The 17,413-nt window shown below is 38.9% G+C and overlaps 1 protein-coding gene and 10 non-coding genes across 11 annotated transcripts in view; all 11 read left to right on the top strand.

The window, feature by feature from the left end:
• Nucleotides 1-4,628: 4,628 nt before the first annotated feature.
• LOC119912145 (follistatin-related protein 1-like) overlaps nucleotides 4,629-17,413 on the top strand; it is a 31,185-nt gene continuing 18,400 nt past the window's right edge. Inside the window, exons 1-2 of the mRNA XM_038731173.1 lie at nucleotides 4,629-4,863; nucleotides 5,220-5,294. Coding sequence (XP_038587101.1) covers nucleotides 5,220-5,294 — 75 coding nt within the window. The 5' untranslated portion in view covers nucleotides 4,629-4,863. The remainder of the gene's footprint in view (nucleotides 4,864-5,219; nucleotides 5,295-17,413) is intronic.
• On the top strand, nucleotides 10,209-10,319 carry trnal-caa. Its single transcript has 2 exons — nucleotides 10,209-10,246; nucleotides 10,274-10,319. It is a non-coding gene; the product is annotated as a tRNA-Leu (tRNA).
• trnal-caa lies at nucleotides 10,883-10,993 on the top strand. Its single transcript has 2 exons — nucleotides 10,883-10,920; nucleotides 10,948-10,993. It is a non-coding gene; the product is annotated as a tRNA-Leu (tRNA).
• trnal-caa lies at nucleotides 11,882-11,992 on the top strand. Its single transcript has 2 exons — nucleotides 11,882-11,919; nucleotides 11,947-11,992. It is a non-coding gene; the product is annotated as a tRNA-Leu (tRNA).
• trnal-caa lies at nucleotides 12,557-12,667 on the top strand. Its single transcript has 2 exons — nucleotides 12,557-12,594; nucleotides 12,622-12,667. It is a non-coding gene; the product is annotated as a tRNA-Leu (tRNA).
• On the top strand, nucleotides 13,266-13,376 carry trnal-caa. Its single transcript has 2 exons — nucleotides 13,266-13,303; nucleotides 13,331-13,376. It is a non-coding gene; the product is annotated as a tRNA-Leu (tRNA).
• Nucleotides 14,261-14,371, top strand: trnal-caa. Its single transcript has 2 exons — nucleotides 14,261-14,298; nucleotides 14,326-14,371. It is a non-coding gene; the product is annotated as a tRNA-Leu (tRNA).
• On the top strand, nucleotides 14,644-14,754 carry trnal-caa. Its single transcript has 2 exons — nucleotides 14,644-14,681; nucleotides 14,709-14,754. It is a non-coding gene; the product is annotated as a tRNA-Leu (tRNA).
• On the top strand, nucleotides 15,632-15,741 carry trnal-caa. The gene is made up of 2 exons: nucleotides 15,632-15,669; nucleotides 15,697-15,741. It is a non-coding gene; the product is annotated as a tRNA-Leu (tRNA).
• Nucleotides 16,337-16,447, top strand: trnal-caa. Its single transcript has 2 exons — nucleotides 16,337-16,374; nucleotides 16,402-16,447. It is a non-coding gene; the product is annotated as a tRNA-Leu (tRNA).
• On the top strand, nucleotides 17,040-17,150 carry trnal-caa. Its single transcript has 2 exons — nucleotides 17,040-17,077; nucleotides 17,105-17,150. It is a non-coding gene; the product is annotated as a tRNA-Leu (tRNA).

Genomic DNA, 17,413 nt, shown 5'->3' with positions numbered 1-17,413 from the left:
TCAACTCATAAATCTAAGCTAATTTATTTGTCTAACTGTAAATAAACAATACGTCAAATAAATTAATAATGCTACAAGTCATCTGAGTCACAGCAGACTGTGCAGTAAAGTGACAACCATCCGTGACCTCAGGATGACAGAGGGGTTAAATATAATAACCGAATTTAGCTCAAGGCTTCTTTTGTCAGCATGGAAGATGTCTTTTTTCTAGTGAACTTGTGATAGTGTCAAATGGAGACTGATTCCTCCAGGCGATTATTGTGTGCGTGTGTGTGTGTGTGTGTGTGTGTGTGTGTGTGTGTAGTAAAGATCAGAGTTCCCCTTCAATTCATCTGAAACTGTGGTTACACCATGTGACACTTAAAACATGCTGGTGAACAACAATACTTAACCGGAGGCTCACAAGTTGGATCTTGAATAATCGACCTGACTGATTCAACACGGGTTCTTAAAAATGAGGTCAACCGCATATCCTGCATACAGGGTCACGGGGGACTGGAGCCAATCCCAGCTGACATCGGGTGAAAGGTGAGGTACATCCAGTACATCGCAGGGCCACACATAGACAAACAACCATGCACGCACGCACACCTAAGGACAATTTAGAGCCACCAGTTAACCTAGGCCACATGTCTTTGGACGGTGGGAGGAAGCCGGAGCACCCGGAGAGAACCCAAAGAGACGTACACGTAAACCAGTTGTTCTTAGTAAAAGGAAGTTGAATATTTGAAGGCGAGAGTTTCACCAACATCTACAAATGGAAAATGGTGCTGCGTAAACAAATGAAAACAATATTATCAAAAGAGATCCCTCCTAAACGAGGGACTAACTACTGGGCAACAAAACAAAAGAAGTAGAAAATAAGACTTCTCTGCCTAAATAAGAACAAAACCAACACAGTATGTGAGTTAGATAAAGGCGATAAAACAGTGGAAAGCTGCACCTTCCTTGAACTTTTTTTCATTTTCATTTCATTTTGGCAAAAGCCGTCTTTCACGCAACTCCAGACCTGAATCCCACTCTATCCTTCCTCTACCTGCCTTCCTGGATGGACAGAGCCTCAGAATCAAAATTGGCAGCCAGCTCACCTGTGGAAAACCCTTTGCAACACATTCTCACTCTCTTCTCGTCACATATGGACGCTTGGTCAAGACCCCTTGGCGTTGCGTTTTTAACGCACTAACGTCTAGAGCTCCGCAGTCCAGTTGGCGACAATACATATGTAATGTCTGGTTAAACTTTCAAAATAAAAGTAGTAGTTAACGTTGTAAAAAGTCTGGTTTAGACAACAAAACTACATGGTTAGGTTTAGTGCTGAAACAATTCATTGATTAAATCATTTAATTTGAATACTAAAAAGCATAGATCGCAAATTCTTTGCATTGAAACTCCTGCCTCTTTCTCATCTGTTCCAACAGACAAGCCATTAAGTTGGAACAAGACTATCCTTAGTCTTGAATCCTTATCAGTATTCCTTCACGATAAATAATGTTTATGACCTTCTCATCAAAGCTGAACTTTTAAACAGTAATTCATGCTTTTTACAAAGCCTGCACGATGTGTGGTACTGATAAACAAGTCTAGTTCAAAACAGCTTCAGGTAATGGCAGCTTGTACCTTCCATCACAACAAAACTATATACATATATTGTATATTTCTATTTGTTCAATGACATCAAATTTCCAAATAAACTACCATGGAGTTATAAGAGGTACTTTCATAGGATGTTACTTCAGTTTACTAACTTACAGTTTTTTTCCAACTGCTTCACACATTTTCAAAACCATGTCACCTTTTTTCAAAACTCTACACACAATTCCCACAACTGCTCACACAAAATGCAAAATGTCTCAAATGTCCTACACTGCATTCAAAATGTCACAAGCACATTCCAAAATGAAGCATTTGCATCAGATGGCAAACACTTTTTTCAAGATAGTAAGTTCTTTGATATACCATTTGCACACTGTTGTTCCAAATCTAAAGCACTTTTGTCTTTCATAGGCTTATGTGTACATTTCCATATAATGTTGTAGAGTGAAAGTAATCTGCTGACAGGTGAGTAGCATACAGGGAAAGCAAACCATAAACATATGTAAACCAAAAGTGTAAGTTTTACTTTTATTGCAACAAATGTATACTTATTTTACAATAATGTACTGTAGAAAGAATTTTTAATTTCTGAAGGTTCAAATTATGGACGCCAATGAAAAGCGACTCAAGTTGGGCTTAACTCTGAGTCCAGCTTCTCTCATGGTCAACCTGCTGTTGACCCCCCCCCCCCCCCCCGCCCCTTGCTCTCTGTCCATCGTAGGCATCCATTGTTCAAAACAGGTAATCTGGCCAATGACCTATAGGTCTACTGTAAACTAAAGCAGTGATTGGTTAGTGATCAGTTAATGTTAGCGTTAGTGTTTGCACATGCAAGGAGTGGCTGTGTGACCTGGTGAATAAGTGTTGTTTTGATTTGTTGTGTTTTGGAAAGGAAAGCAAGTCACTTCCTGTTAGATTTTTGTGACTTAAGTAGAGAATTATGTGTAGTGTTTTAAAAAAGGGTTTTACGCAACTGAAAACTGCGTGAAAGGCTGAGAAATAGCTAATGGTTTTGGAGATTTGAGATGACATTTTGCTCTTTGAGTGAGAGGTTACAAAAATTGTGTGACATGTAAAGATTTTGTGTGTATCAAATGTTTTTATGTTTATGAAGTATATCATGGTGCTTCGCGCTGGCTGTACAATCCTGAAACATTAGTAATTTAGTCTTCAGTGAATTTAGAGTTTTTTGAGGTTCAAGTAATTTATCAAGCACAAATTACAACGTTATAACGTTCACTGGTTAGAACTTCAAGGACAAGAGGATTTGCTGCTTTTCTAGCAAAATTTATATCCTAAATACTTTTGTTGGGCATTTTAAGCATAAAATAATTCATGAAAAAACAACCAAAATATTAATTGATAATGAAAATTGTAAATTAGATTCAACCCAAGGGTTTGATCATCTCTTCTGAAAGAACCAGAGATTCAATGATGTAGAGACACGAGGAGAGCCTGAGCAGACCTTTCCTTCTTGTCATCATCTGTGTGTGTGTGTGTGTGTGCATTTCAGTGTGTCTTTGCATGTATCACACCTCTGTTATCATCTTGCATTAAGATCACAAGAAGAACGATAACATACCTTTCCTTAAAAGACACACACACGCGAATTATGTGCACACACACTGGCTGACCTCTCTGTGCTATTTTTAGGAAGTGCTCCATTGGTGTTACAGCGCACACCAGGAGGGTGGGTTTATCTGAACCTCAGCACCTCCTCTGACACACAGCTGACAGTCACACCAGAGAGAGAGAGAGAGAGAGCGAGGGAGCAAATGGGAAAAGTTTGAAGCTGAACTTGACCAAATTAAAACACTGAGAACATTTGTGTTCCCAAAGAGATCACTTTAAGATGATTGTATTTGTAAAGTTATCATGGCTGGATTACAAACTAGCAAAGAGGGCCCCAGATCTATAGGATCCGGAAAGCCTAAGATCACTGGGTGTTAACTTGTTTTGTTACAAATATCAGTAAAATAACAACTTAGTCAACCTGCATTATTACCTGATGCTGTGGCTCTTTCTTGCAGAGGAGCAATAAGCCCTTAAACTTTCTGTTTATGTTGTAGATTTGTGGTCTAAAAATAATTTTATGAAAAATACTACAGATGAATTTACAGACAGAAAACTTGGGGCCAGGCAGCATTATTCCAGCTAATACTTAAATTGCATGTATGCAACATGGTGACCCTGTCCTCTGCTGGTCACAGTGTAGCATTACAACAGAGCCAACGTGCTGTTGGAGGCAGATGTTATTGACCATCTGCTGAGATTTGCATCCACCTCTTTTCAAAGCATATATGAATGTTAACTTACTCTCACGGTGAGAAACAGGTATAGAAGATAAGGTGACTACTGAGGAAGTGAGCTAAAAGTACGTAATAAAAATACATAGGCTAATAGGCTACATGCAATACTTGTTACAAAAACATAAAAACTTACAAAATACATAATAATTACACATTACTTAATAGAATACTATTAACTGAAATTACTAATAAATTTCAATTTTTAAATTAGTTTTATTTATGATATTATATTAAGTTTAATTATTATTGCTTTGTTGTTATGTGAAGTGTGGAAAGCTGCTCTTCAACTGGATGACTGTGTTATGGGTCACTCAGGAATTTGAATTTTAAAAATAAGCTTCTTTATTTTATCCTTTTGTAATAAAAAGTTGGCAGTTTGGATCATTCAGGTCCTAACAACACAATCTAAACATGAAGAGGTTTTTGCACAGTAATCATGTATTTTTTGTCACTAATAATTTCACCTCGTTGTCTCCCCTCGGCTGTTGCAAATGTTGTCTGAACATGTCAGCTGGTCGCGTGCCTTTAACTTATCATTCTTCAAGAAGGCAGCTCGTGTGTTTGTGTTTGTGTCTGGATGCTGAGTTTTGTGTGTGTGTGTTTCAGAGGCTGCATGGAGGAGGGAGGTGGGGGAGGAGGGGTGACTCTGGACAGCTGGTCTTCTTTCTCTCCCAACATCCCTCCTCCTCCTCTTTCTTTTTGTAGCTCAGAGGTTGTTTCACTGCAGAGCAAAGCAGATGGCTTCACTGATCGTTGCATATAAAGTCATTTAAATGGATCCATTCTGACTATTTGGATATTAATTCACCACCTGACTGATTCTCTGGATAGTTTTATGATTACTTTTTCAGTAGAGTGACAACATCCAACTATACCGATTGACTGGTTCTTAGGCTGTTTTAATGCTGACTGGTTGAATTCAGATCAACATCTTCTGGACGAACGAATTTCGACTGACACGGTACGGCTGCTTTAATGCTATTATTATTATTATTATCATAGATGGTAGCAGTATTCATAGTAGTAGTAGGAGTAATAGCAGTACTACAGTAGCAGTAATAACAATTAATAGAAGTGAGCATGTAAAATGAGTAGTTTTACTGTTAAAATTGTAAGTATTTGTTTTTTATTGAGATAATTTAATGATTATTTATCTAATAAATGTTTCCTCATTCCTCCTCGCTTCATCTCTTCTCTTCTCTCCTTCTCTTTCCTCGTCTCCTCCTCTTCTCTCCTCTCCTCTATCCTCCTCATCTCTCCTGTTATCATCTCCTCTCTCGCTTCTCCTCTTCTTTCCTCCGCATTTCTCCTCTCCAGATGTTGACCATCTCAGTGCTCCTGCTGCCGTTGCTCCTCTCCTCTCCTCCTGCCTCCTCCTCTCCTCTACCCAAGGTAAACTTTTGTTTCTTTGTTGTTTACAAAATATCTGATTCTGTCTTTGGACACTAAAGTTTTACAATTTACACAACAATGATTCCTGTAAAGCTGTGAGGTTGATATGTAGGTTCCTGTTATGCAGTGGTGGAAGAAGTACTCAGATTCTTTACTTCTGAAGGAAGAGTTAGAGGACACCAGGGAGGAAGAGGAGGAGGAAGATCAGTATGGAGAGCAGTAAGAGGTGAAGGAACAGTAGGAGTTGGAGGAGGAGATGGGATAGGGTATAAGGAGGCGGAGCAGAGCAGGAGCAGGGCAGATGAGGAGAGAGGAGGAAGCACACAAAGGGATAAAAAAAATGTGCAAATGTATACATTTGTTGTTTATTTTTTTGTGTTTATCATGTGAAAAGCTTTTTGAGGAGGAGAATCACAAGCAACATTACTAATAACCAGTTTTTGAAGTATTGAATTTATCTCACCAGTGTGTAAGACTGTGTTGCAGTGTGTGTGTGTGTGTGTGTGTGTGTGTGTTTGAGGGCTTGTGTTTATGTCTGGGGGCAAAGTTTGTTTTTCAGCAAGATTGAATGGTTCATTTTGACCTGAAAATAGGATGTGTGGGGAATTGGGTGAGAAGTTGTGGATTTGTGTTTAGAGTTTTGAGAAAAAGAGGCCTAATTTCAAGAAATGTGTTTAAGCAATCGAGAAAAACTGTAATTCCACATTGTGATACACAGCTGCATTCAAAAAACCTTAATTTAAAGTATTATCAGCAAAAAATACTAACAACTATCCAAAGTACAAGTACTCAGTCAATGTTTTATTATATCTGATGACTCCAAGGTTAAAATATCTTTCCAGTGATGACATATCCAATATTATTTTCGTTTTGTACTTTTCTTTCGGGTGTAAATCCTTCTCAAGTGGTGATGACTGATGTTGACCTCTGACTCCAGGAGGTATGTCTTTGGGTCAAGAGGGGAAACAGTGTAGAAAGGCATTGGCACATTGAGGTGAAATGTGAAATATGTTTTGCTCTGAAAGCTGTCAGACTGTTTGTTTCCAAACGTTACTGAAGAAACCCAAAAGTTACACACACACAGAGAGTGAGCTGGTCCTCAGGTATGTGTGTGATTAGAGTTGTCAGCAGCTCATCTCTGAGCTCAGCCCCTCGAGCTGTAATTCTGATTTAAACACACTCTTCTGTAAATCGTTTCTCCTGCAGCTGTTTTATCACCTTTGAGTCAGAAATCCAAATCAAAAGGCGCTGATTCATTACATTTTCCTTTCAGTTAAAAACAAAACAAGATAGAACGTGTAGCAGTAAAATAAAAATCTAACTTGTCACTCTGAGATCAGACTATCTTGTCTACATGTAAAAAATAAAGATATTTACCATCTGTGTTTATATGAGGTTCTTTCTGAGCTGTGCTTTTTTTTGTTCATGCTAACCGTGTGGCTCTAGGGTTGGTCGTCGGTCCGCCACTTTGGTCCAAACTGAAATATCTAAAAAAACTACTGGATCGATTGGGACAATATTTGGTACGGACATTCATGGTTCCCAGACAGTTTAACTTTAATGATACTGATTTTCCTCTAGCGCCACTGTGAGGGTCACATTTGAAAATAGGCAGGGACATTGACCACAGGATGAATTTTAATCACTTTTGTGATCCTCAACACCATCAAGTCAACATTTGTCCTTTAAACTTTAGTTTATGAATACCTGCAAAATGAACAAAATCAGCTTCAACTTTACATTTGTGTTTTGTACTAACTGTGCAAATGTTAGCAAGCTAACTTGCTTAATTAAGATGGTCAGATTATACCAGCTTGACATTGGCATGTTAACATTTTCATTGTGATAATGTTAGCATAACGTTGGCATTTAGTTCTAAGCACCACTGAGTACAACATCACAGCTGTAGTCTTGTTGCTAAACTATATAAGTGGGATTATTCATGAAAATAATGTTCAAATAAATTAAACAATAGCTGTTATGACTTCCTATCTTGCACTTAAACAAAAACATTGACAGTGACAATACTGAAAATAAACCTAAATATAAACTAAACTTTTCTGAAATGGAAAATGTAGTAAATTACTACGAGAAAATCATTTCATTGCGGCAGCACATTGAAATACAAAATATCAATAATCAATATCAATAAATCGTCAACATATGAGGCATGTTCATCTCATTTTAAGACAGTACGTGTTGGAAGTAAAGGATTAATTACAGGTTTAGATTTACACTGACTGACCAGAAAAGACAAAAACATAACAAAGTAGAAGGGGGAAAAAGCAAACAGAAAGAATAGATGGAGAGGAGGCAGCAATAATGACGATGAACTTGGGAAAAGAAAAGATGAATGAAAAGTGAGAGTTAAGGAGGAAGAGACGAAAGGAAAGAGAGAGACTGAGAGGAGACAAGATTCAAAACGAGGAGGACAAATTGTTGTACAAACCAAAACAGGGTCAGACATGAACTTGAAATACACCGTCACACCACTGCAGTGTGTGTTTGTGTGTGTTGCTTCCGTCAGCTGGTTGCTAACAGCAGGTTTGCGGTGAAGCAGATGTCAGCTGGAGGCGACAGATGTATCCAGTGTGTGTGTGTGTGTGTGTGTGTGTGTGTGTGTGTGCGTGCTCTTGTAGGACCCTGGGTGTGAAGACATTTTCAAAAAATGTGAATACGTTTGGAAAGTGACAACTTTTTGTCCAGTCCTCTCCTCTCCAATGGGCTGTTCAATAGTAGGATTTGTTTTAATGTTACTGCGGCGGTCAGGGTCAGTAGTTATGATGATTTAAGTTAGTGTGCGTGTGTGTTTTAGGTTTGCTGTAATTATAGAGTAATGTGTGGAATTTGTATGTAAACACCTGTTTATGAGAATCTACACTATGTTTCTAAGTGTGTTGAAGTGTGTAGTGTACACTCAGTATCCAGTTTATGAGGTACACCTGGCTAAAACTACAGTCTATGTCTGTCAAGTTTGTCAGTCATCTAGGTCATAGTTATCCAAGATGGGTTAAAATCAAGGACAATTGGACGTGGCTGATGATACTTCAAGATGTTTCACCTCTCATCCAGGAGGCTTCTTCGGTAATACATTAATACAACAGTCCTGCAACAAATTGACCCTTCATGAAGGTTATAACGTTCGGTGTTTGTTGATGATGTATTTTGTGGCACTGTAGAATTGTATTGCATTACACTGATAGGTATCTATTATTTTGTCCAACCCATTTGTATCAGTGAGGGTAGGCTGAATAACAGAAACACCTCTCGGTATCACGCAATACATCTCAACATAATCAGCTCATCAAAAGCTGAGCACTGTAACCTTAATGATGGTAGGATTTATTGCAGGACTGCAGTATAGCTGTATAAGTTATAACTATACCTCATAAACTGGCACCTAAATGTGTATGTGCACTATGTGTGTCTGATCATCCTCAACAGAATTGTGTCATTATGAAATGATTTTGTAGAAGGATTTTCCCTATGAGTGTTTCCATCTGTCTTAATAGACTTTCCGAACAGTTTGTCTTTGTTCAGTAACATGAACAATCATGTAGCACTCGGGTGGCCTAGGGATTAAGATGCTCACATTAACGTTCCCTGGGCTGGGGGGTTCATCTTTTTCTCCATTCACTACCTGCGATTTTGCAGCTATCAAAGAAAAATGTCCCAAAAGAAAAAGTTTTCCTCATCAGACTAAAAATAAAGAATAGAGAGGTAAATTCTGTATACTTATTATTACACAGGTCCAGTTTGTGGCCAGTGTTCATGTTGGTGATTATAACTTTTCTTACTTCCAACTTGATTGCTGAGATATGGTGGGTCAGTTTTGTCAGATAAAAATGGAGGTGATAAGCAAATCCCTAGTTTTAACATATTACTCAATCTATCTGTTCGGTGGTAAACCAGATAGCGACATTAAAGCCAAACTGTACTTGAAATTTTTAACTTGTGGTACTTGTTATAATGGTGTGTGAACACAGTTCTTCGCTTCAATGGATTATATGAACCATTCACTTTGTGTATGTTAACATTTAATTTCAAAAGCTTCAGTCACTTATTTAAAATCTGAATTGTCGGCATGACAACGAGTTTAACTCTTTTTTTTTTCTTTTGGAAGCAATTTAAAGCAGCAGAGTTGGTGCAAAATCATTTTATGCAGCAAGGGGAAATTCTTACCAATAGTTAGTAAACACACAGAGAGAGACACTTGATGTGGAGCCAAATTCATAAAGGTGGTTTTATGATAAAATGGGTTAAATTAGTGTTACGTATTCTTTTTGTCTCCTCCGTAGTTGTCAGGATGGTCTCCAAATGGAGGCGTAGGTTCAAATCCCACTCCTGACACAGTTTTGAACTGTGATTGTCGGCATAACAACAAGTTTAACTCTTTTTTTTCTTCTTTTGGACGCAATTTAAAGCAGCAGAGTTGGTATACAGAGTATTTTGAATCCGCCAACACTGGTGCAAAATCATTTTATGCAGCAAGGGGAAATTCTTACCAATAGTTAGTAAACACATAATGGAGAGAGAAACTTGATGTGGAGCCAAATTCATAAAGGTGGTTTTACGATAAAGTGGGTCAAATTAGTGTTACGTATTCTTTTTGTCTCCTCCGTAGTTGACAGGATGGTCTCCAAATGGAGGCGTGGGTTCAAATCCCACTCCTGACGCACTTTTGAACTGTGATTGTCGGCAGAACAACAAGTTTAACTCTTTTTTTTCTTTTGGAAGCAATTTAAAGCAGCAGAGTTGGTGCAAAATCATTTTATGCAGCAAGGGGAAATTCTTACCAATAGTTAGTAAACACACAGAGAGAGACACTTGATGTGGAGCCAAATTCATAAAGGTGGTTTTACGACAAGATAGGTCAAATTAGTGTTACGTATTCTTTTTGACACCTCTGTAGTTGTCAGGATGGCCGAGTGGTCTAAGGCGCCAGACTCAAGGATCAACTCCTTCCTGATCAAAGGGAATTCTGGTCTCCAAATGGAGGCGTGGGTTCAAATCCCACTCCTGACACAGTTTTGAACTGTGATTGTCGGCATAACAACAAGTTTAACTCTTTTTTTTTCTTTTGGACGCAATTTAAAGCAGCAGAGTTGGTATACAGAGTATTTTGAATCCGCCAACACTGGTGCAAAATCATTTTATGCAGCAAGGGGAAATTCTTACCAATAGTTAGTAAACACATAATGGAGAGAGAGAAACTTGATGTGGAGCCAAATTCATAAAGGTGGTTTTACGATAAAGTGGGTCAAATTAGTGTTACGTATTCTTTTCGTCTCCTCCGTAGTTGACAGGATGGTCTCCAAATGGAGGCGTGGGTTCAAATCCCACTCCTGACACACTTTTGAACTGTGATTGTCGGCAGAACAACAAATTTAACTCTTTTTTTTTTTTGGAAGCAATTTAAAGCAGCAGAGTTGGTGCAAAATCATTTTATGCAGCAAGGGGAAATTCTTACCAATAGTTAGTAAACACACAGAGAGAGACACTTGATGTGGAGCCAAATTCATAAAGGTGGTTTTACGACAAGATAGGTCAAATTAGTGTTACGTATTCTTTTTGACACCTCTGTAGTTGTCAGGATGGCCGAGTGGACTAAGGCGCCAGACTCAAGGATCAACTCCTTCCTGATCAACGGGAATTCTGGTCTCCAAATGAAGGCGTGGGTTCAAATCCCACTCCTGTCACAGTTTTGAACTGTGATTGTCGGCATAACAACAAGTTTAACTCTTTTTTTCTTCTTTTGGACGCAATTTAAAGCAGCAGAGTTGGTATACAGAGTATTTTGAATCCGCCAACACTGGTGCAAAATCATTTTATGCAGCAAGGGGAAATTCTTACCAATAGTTAGTAAACACACAGAGAGAGACACTTGATGTGGAGCCAAATTCATAAATGTGGTTTTACGATAAAATGGGTCAAATTAGTGTTACGTATTCTTTTTGTCTCCTCCGTAGTTGTCAGGATGGTCTCCAAATGGAGGCGTAGGTTCAAATCCCACTCCTGACACAGTTTTGAACTGTGATTGTCGGCATAACAACAAGTTTAACTCTTTTTTTTCTTCTTTTGGACGCAATTTAAAGCAGCAGAGTTGGTATACAGAGTATTTTGAATCCGCCAACACTGGTGCAAAATCATTTTATGCAGCAAGGGGAAATTCTTACCAATAGTTAGTAAACACATAATGGAGAGAGAGAAACTTGATGTGGAGCCAAATTCATAAAGGTGGTTTTACGATAAAGTGGGTCAAATTAGTGTTACGTATTCTTTTTGTCTCCTCCGTAGTTGACAGGATGGTCTCCAAATGGAGGCGTGGGTTCAAATCCCACTCCTGACGCACTTTTGAACTGTGATTGTCGGCAGAACAACAAGTTTAACTCTTTTTTTTCTTTTGGAAGCAATTTAAAGCAGCAGAGTTGGTGCAAAATCATTTTATGCAGCAAGGGGAAATTCTTACCAATAGTTAGTAAACACACAGAGAGAGACACTTGATGTGGAGCCAAATTCATAAAGGTGGTTTTACGACAAGATAGGTCAAATTAGTGTTACGTATTCTTTTTGACACCTCTGTAGTTGTCAGGATGGCCGAGTGGTCTAAGGCGCCAGACTCAAGGATCAACTCCTTCCTGATCAAAGGGACTTCTGGTCTTCAAATGGAGGCGTGGGTTCAAATCCCACTCCTGACACAGTTTTGAACTGTGATTGTCGGCATAACAACAAGTTTAACTCTTTTTTTTTTCTTTTGGACGCAATTTAAAGCAGCAGAGTTGGTATACAGAGTATTTTGAATCCGCCAACACTGGTGCAAAATCATTTTATGCAGCAAGGGGAAATTCTTACCAATAGTTAGTAAACACATAATGGAGAGAGAGAAACTTGATGTGGAGCCAAATTCATAAAGGTGGTTTTACGATAAAGTGGGTCAAATTAGTGTTACGTATTCTTTTCGTCTCCTCCGTAGTTGACAGGATGGTCTCCAAATGGAGGCGTGGGTTCAAATCCCACTCCTGACACACTTTTGAACTGTGATTGTCGGCAGAACAACAAATTTAACTCTTTTTTTTTTTTGGAAGCAATTTAAAGCAGCAGAGTTGGTGCAAAATCATTTTATGCAGCAAGGGGAAATTCTTACCAATAGTTAGTAAACACACAGAGAGAGACACTTGATGTGGAGCCAAATTCATAAAGGTGGTTTTACGACAAGATAGGTCAAATTAGTGTTACGTATTCTTTTTGACACCTCTGTAGTTGTCAGGATGGCCGAGTGGTCTAAGGCGCCAGACTCAAGGATCAACTCCTTCCTGATCAAAGGGAATTCTGCTCTCCAAAAGGAGGCGTGGGTTCAAATCCCACTCCTGACACAGTTTTGAACTGTGATTGTCGGCATAACAACAAGTTTAACTCTTTTTTTTCTCTTTTGGACGCAATTTAAAGCAGCAGAGTTGGTATACAGAGTATTTTGAATCCGCCAACACTGGTGCAAAATCATTTTATGCAGCAAGGGGAAATTCTTACCAATAGTTAGTAAACACACAGAGAGAGACACTTGATGTGGAGCCAAATTCATAAACGTGGTTTTATGATAAAATGGGTCAAATTAGTGTTACGTATTCTTTTTGTCTCCTCCGTAGTTGTCAGGATGGTCTCCAAATGGAGGCGTGGGTTCAAATCCCACTCCTGACACAGTTTTGAACTGTGATTGTCGGCATAACAACAAGTTTAACTCTTTTTTTTCTTTTGGAAGCAATTTAAAGCAGCAGAGTTGGTATACAGAGTATTTTGAATCCGCCAACACTGGTTGCAAAATCATTTTATGCAGCAAGGGGAAATTCTTACCAATAGTTAGTAAACACATAATGGAGAGAGAGAAACTTGATGTGGAGCCAAATTCATAAAGGTGGTTTTACGACAAGATAGGTCAAATTAGTGTTACGTATTCTTTTTGACACCTCTGTAGTTGTCAGGATGGCCGAGTGGTCTAAGGCGCCAGACTCAAGGATCAACTCCTTCCTGATCAAAGGGAATTCTGGTCTCCAAATGGAGGCGTGGGTTCAAATCCCACTCCTGACACAGTTCTGAACTGTGATTGTCGGCATAACAACTAGTTTTACTCTTTTTTCTTCTTTTGGACGCAATTTAAAGCAGCAGAGTTGGTATACAGAGTATTTTGAATCCGCCAACACTGGTGCAAAATCATTTTATGCAGCAAGGGGAAATTCTTACCAATAGTTAGTAAACACACAGAGAGAGACACTTGATGTGGAGCCAAATTCATAAACGTGGTTTTATGATAAAATGGGTCAAATTAGTGTTACGTATTCTTTTTGTCTCCTCCGTAGTTGTCAGGATGGTCTCCAAATGGAGGCGTGGGTTCAAATCCCACTCCTGGCACAGTTTTGAACTGTGATTGTCGGCATAACAACAAGTTTAACTCTTTTTTTTCTTTTGGAAGCAATTTAAAGCAGCAGAGTTGGTATACAGAGTATTTTGAATCCGCCAACACTGGTTGCAAAATCATTTTATGCAGCAAGGGGAAATTCTTACCAATAGTTAGTAAACACATAATGGAGAGAGAGAAACTTGATGTGGAGCCAAATTCATAAAGGTGGTTTTACGATAAAATGGGTCAAATTAGTGTTACGTATTCTTTTCGTCTCCTCCGTAGTTGACAGGATGGTCTCCAAATGGAGGCGTGGGTTCAAATCCCACTCCTGACACAGTTTTGAACTGTGATTGTCGGCATAACAACAAGTTTAACTCTTTTTTTTCTTTTGGAAGCAATTTAAAGCAGCAGAGTTGGTGCAAAATCATTTTATGCAGCAAGGGGAAATTCTTACCAATAGTTAGTAAACACACAGAGAGAGACACTTGATGTGGAGCAAATTCATAAAGGTGGTTTTACGACAAGATAGGTCAAATTAGTGTTACGTATTCTTTATGACACCTCCGTAGTTGTCAGGATGGCCGAGTGGTCTAAGGCGCCAGACTCAAGGATCAACTCCTTCCTGATCAAAGGGAATTCTGGTCTCCAAATGGAGGCGTGGGTTCAAATCCCACTCCTGACACAGTTTTGAACTGTGATTGTCGGCATAACAACTAGTTTTACTCTTTTTTTCTTCTTTTTGACGCAATTTAAAGCAGCAGAGTTGGTATACAGAGTATTTTGAATCCGCCAACACTGGTGCAAAATCATTTTATGCAGCAAGGGGAAATTCTTACCAATAGTTAGTAAACACACAGAGAGAGACACTTGATGTGGAGCCAAATTCATAAAGGTGGTTTTACGACAAGATAGGTCAAATTAGTGTTACGTATTCTTTTTGACACCTCTGTAGTTGTCAGGATGGCCGAGTGGTCTAAGGCGCCAGACTCAAGGATCAACTCCTTCCTGATCAAAGGGAATTCTGGTCTCCAAATGGAGGCGTGGGTTCAAATCCCACTCCTGACACAGTTTTGAACTGTGATTGTCGGCATAACAACAAGTTTAACTCTTTTTTTCTTCTTTTGGACGCAATTTAAAGCAGCAGAGTTGGTATACAGAGTATTTTGAACACTGGTGCAAAATCATTTTATGCAGCAAGGGGAAATTCTTACCAATAGTTAGTAAACACACAGAGAGAGACACTTGATGTGGAGCCAAATTCATAAAGGTGGTTTTATGATAAAATGGGTCAAATTAGTGTTACGTATTCTTTTTGTCTCCTCTGTAGTTGTCAGGATGGTCTCCAAATGGAGGCGTGGGTTCAAATCCCACTCCTGACACAGTTTTGAACTGTGATTGTCGGCATAACAACAAGTTTAACTCTTTTTTTTCTTTTGGAAGCAATTTAAAGCAGCAGAGTTGGTATACAGAGTATTTTGAATCCGCCAACACTGGTTGCAAAATCATTTTATGCAGCAAGGGGAAATTCTTACCAATAGTTAGTAAACACATAATGGAGAGAGAGAAACTTGATGTGGAGCCAAATTCATAAAGGTGGTTTTACGACAAAATGGGTCAAATTAGTGTTACATATTCTTTTTGTCTCCTCCGTAGTTGTCAGGATGGTCTCCAAATGGAGGCGTGGGTTCAAATCCCACTCCTGATACAGTTTTGAACTGTGATTGTCGGCATAACAACAAGTTTAACTCTTTTTTTCTTTTGGAAGCAATTTAAAGCAGCAGAGTTGGTGCAAAATCATTTTATGCAGCAAGGGGAAATTCTTACCAATAGTTAGTAAACACACAGAGAGAGACACTTGATGTGGAGCCAAATTCATAAAGGTGGTTTTACGACAAAATGGGTTAAATTAGTGTTACGTATTCTTTTTGACACCTCTGTAGTTGTCAGGATGGCCGAGTGGTCTAAGGCGCCAGACTCAAGGATCAACTCCTTCCTGATCAAAGGGAATTCTGGTCTCCAAATGGAGGCGTGGTTCAAATCCCACTCCTGACACAGTTTTGAACTGTGATTGTCGGCATAACAACAAGTTTAACTCTTTTTTTTCTCTTTTGGACGCAATTTAAAGCAGCAGAGTTGGTATACAGAGTATTTTGAATCCGCCAACACTGGTGCAAAATCATTTTATGCAGCAAGGGGAAATTCTTACCAATAGTTAGTAAACACATAATGGAGAGAGAAACTTGATGTGGAGCCAGATTCATAAAGGTGGTTTTACGATAAAATGGGTCAAATTAGTGTTACGTATTCTTTTTGTCTCCTCCGTAGTTGTCAGGATGGTCTCCAAATGGAGGCGTGGGTTCAAATCCCACTCCTGACACAGTTTTGAACTGTGATTGTCGGCATAACAACAAGTTTAACTCTTTTTTTCTTTTGGAAGCAATTTAAAGCAGCAGAGTTGGTATACAGAGTATTTTGAATCCGCCAACACTGGTTGCAAAATCATTTTATGCAGCAAGGGGAAATTCTTACCAATAGTTAGTAAACACACAGAGAGAGACACTTGATGTGGAGCCAAATTCATAAAGGTGGTTTTACGACAAGATAGGTCAAATTAGTGTTACGTATTCTTTATGACACCTCTGTAGTTGTCAGGATGGCCGAGTGGTCTAAGGCGCCAGACTCAAGGAACACCTCCTTCCTGATCAAAGGGAATTCTGGTCTCCAAATGGAGGCGTGGGTTCAAATCCCACTCCTGACACAGTTTGAACTGTGATTGTCGGCATAACAACAAGTTTAACTCTTTTTTTTCTTTTGGACGCAATTTAAAGCAGCAGAGTTGGTATACAGAGTATTTTGAATCCGCCAACACTGGTGCAAAATCATTTTATGCAGCAAGGGGAAATTCTTACCAATAGTTAGTAAACACATAATGGAGAGAGAAACTTGATGTGGAGCCAGATTCATAAAGGTGGTTTTACGATAAAGTGGGTCAAATTAGTGTTACGTATTCTTTTTGTCTCCTCCGTAGTTGTCAGGATGGTCTCCAAATGGAGGCGTGGGTTCAAATCCCACTCCTGACACAGTTTTGAACTGTGATTGTCGGCATAACAACAAGTTTAACTCTTTTTTTTCTTTTGGAAGCAATTTAAAGCAGCAGAGTTGGTATACAGAGTATTTTGAATCCGCCAACACTGGTTGCAAAATCATTTTATGCAGCAAGGGGAAATTCTTACCAATAGTTAGTAAACACACAGAGAGAGACACTTGATGTGGAGCCAAATTCATAAAGGTGGTTTTACGACAAGATAGGTCAAATTAGTGTTACGTATTCTTTTGACACCTCTGTAGTTGTCAGGATGGCCGAGTGGTCTAAGGCGCCAGACTCAAGGATCAACTCCTTCCTGATCAAAGGGAATTCTGGTCTCCAAATGGAGGCGTGGGTTCAAATCCCACTCCTGACACAGTTTTGAACTGTGATTGTCGGCATAACAACAAGTTTAACTCTTTTTTTTCTTTTGGACGCAATTTAAAGCAGCAGAGTTGGTATACAGAGTATTTTGAATCCGCCAACACTGGTGCAAAATCATTTTATGCAGCAAGGGGAAATTCTTACCAATAGTTAGTAAACACACAGAGAGAGACACTTGATGTGGAGCCAAATTCATAAAGGTGGTTTTATGATAAAATGGGTCAAATTAGTGTTACGTATTCTTTTTGTCTCCTC

This window comes from Micropterus salmoides, unplaced genomic scaffold (genome assembly GCF_014851395.1).
Source record: "Micropterus salmoides isolate LMB-PRFRI ecotype aquatic unplaced genomic scaffold, ASM1485139v1 Ms_hic_scaffold_2, whole genome shotgun sequence".
Lineage (NCBI taxonomy): Eukaryota > Metazoa > Chordata > Actinopteri > Centrarchiformes > Centrarchidae > Micropterus > Micropterus salmoides.
This window is presented reverse-complemented; position numbering and strand designations above follow the sequence as displayed.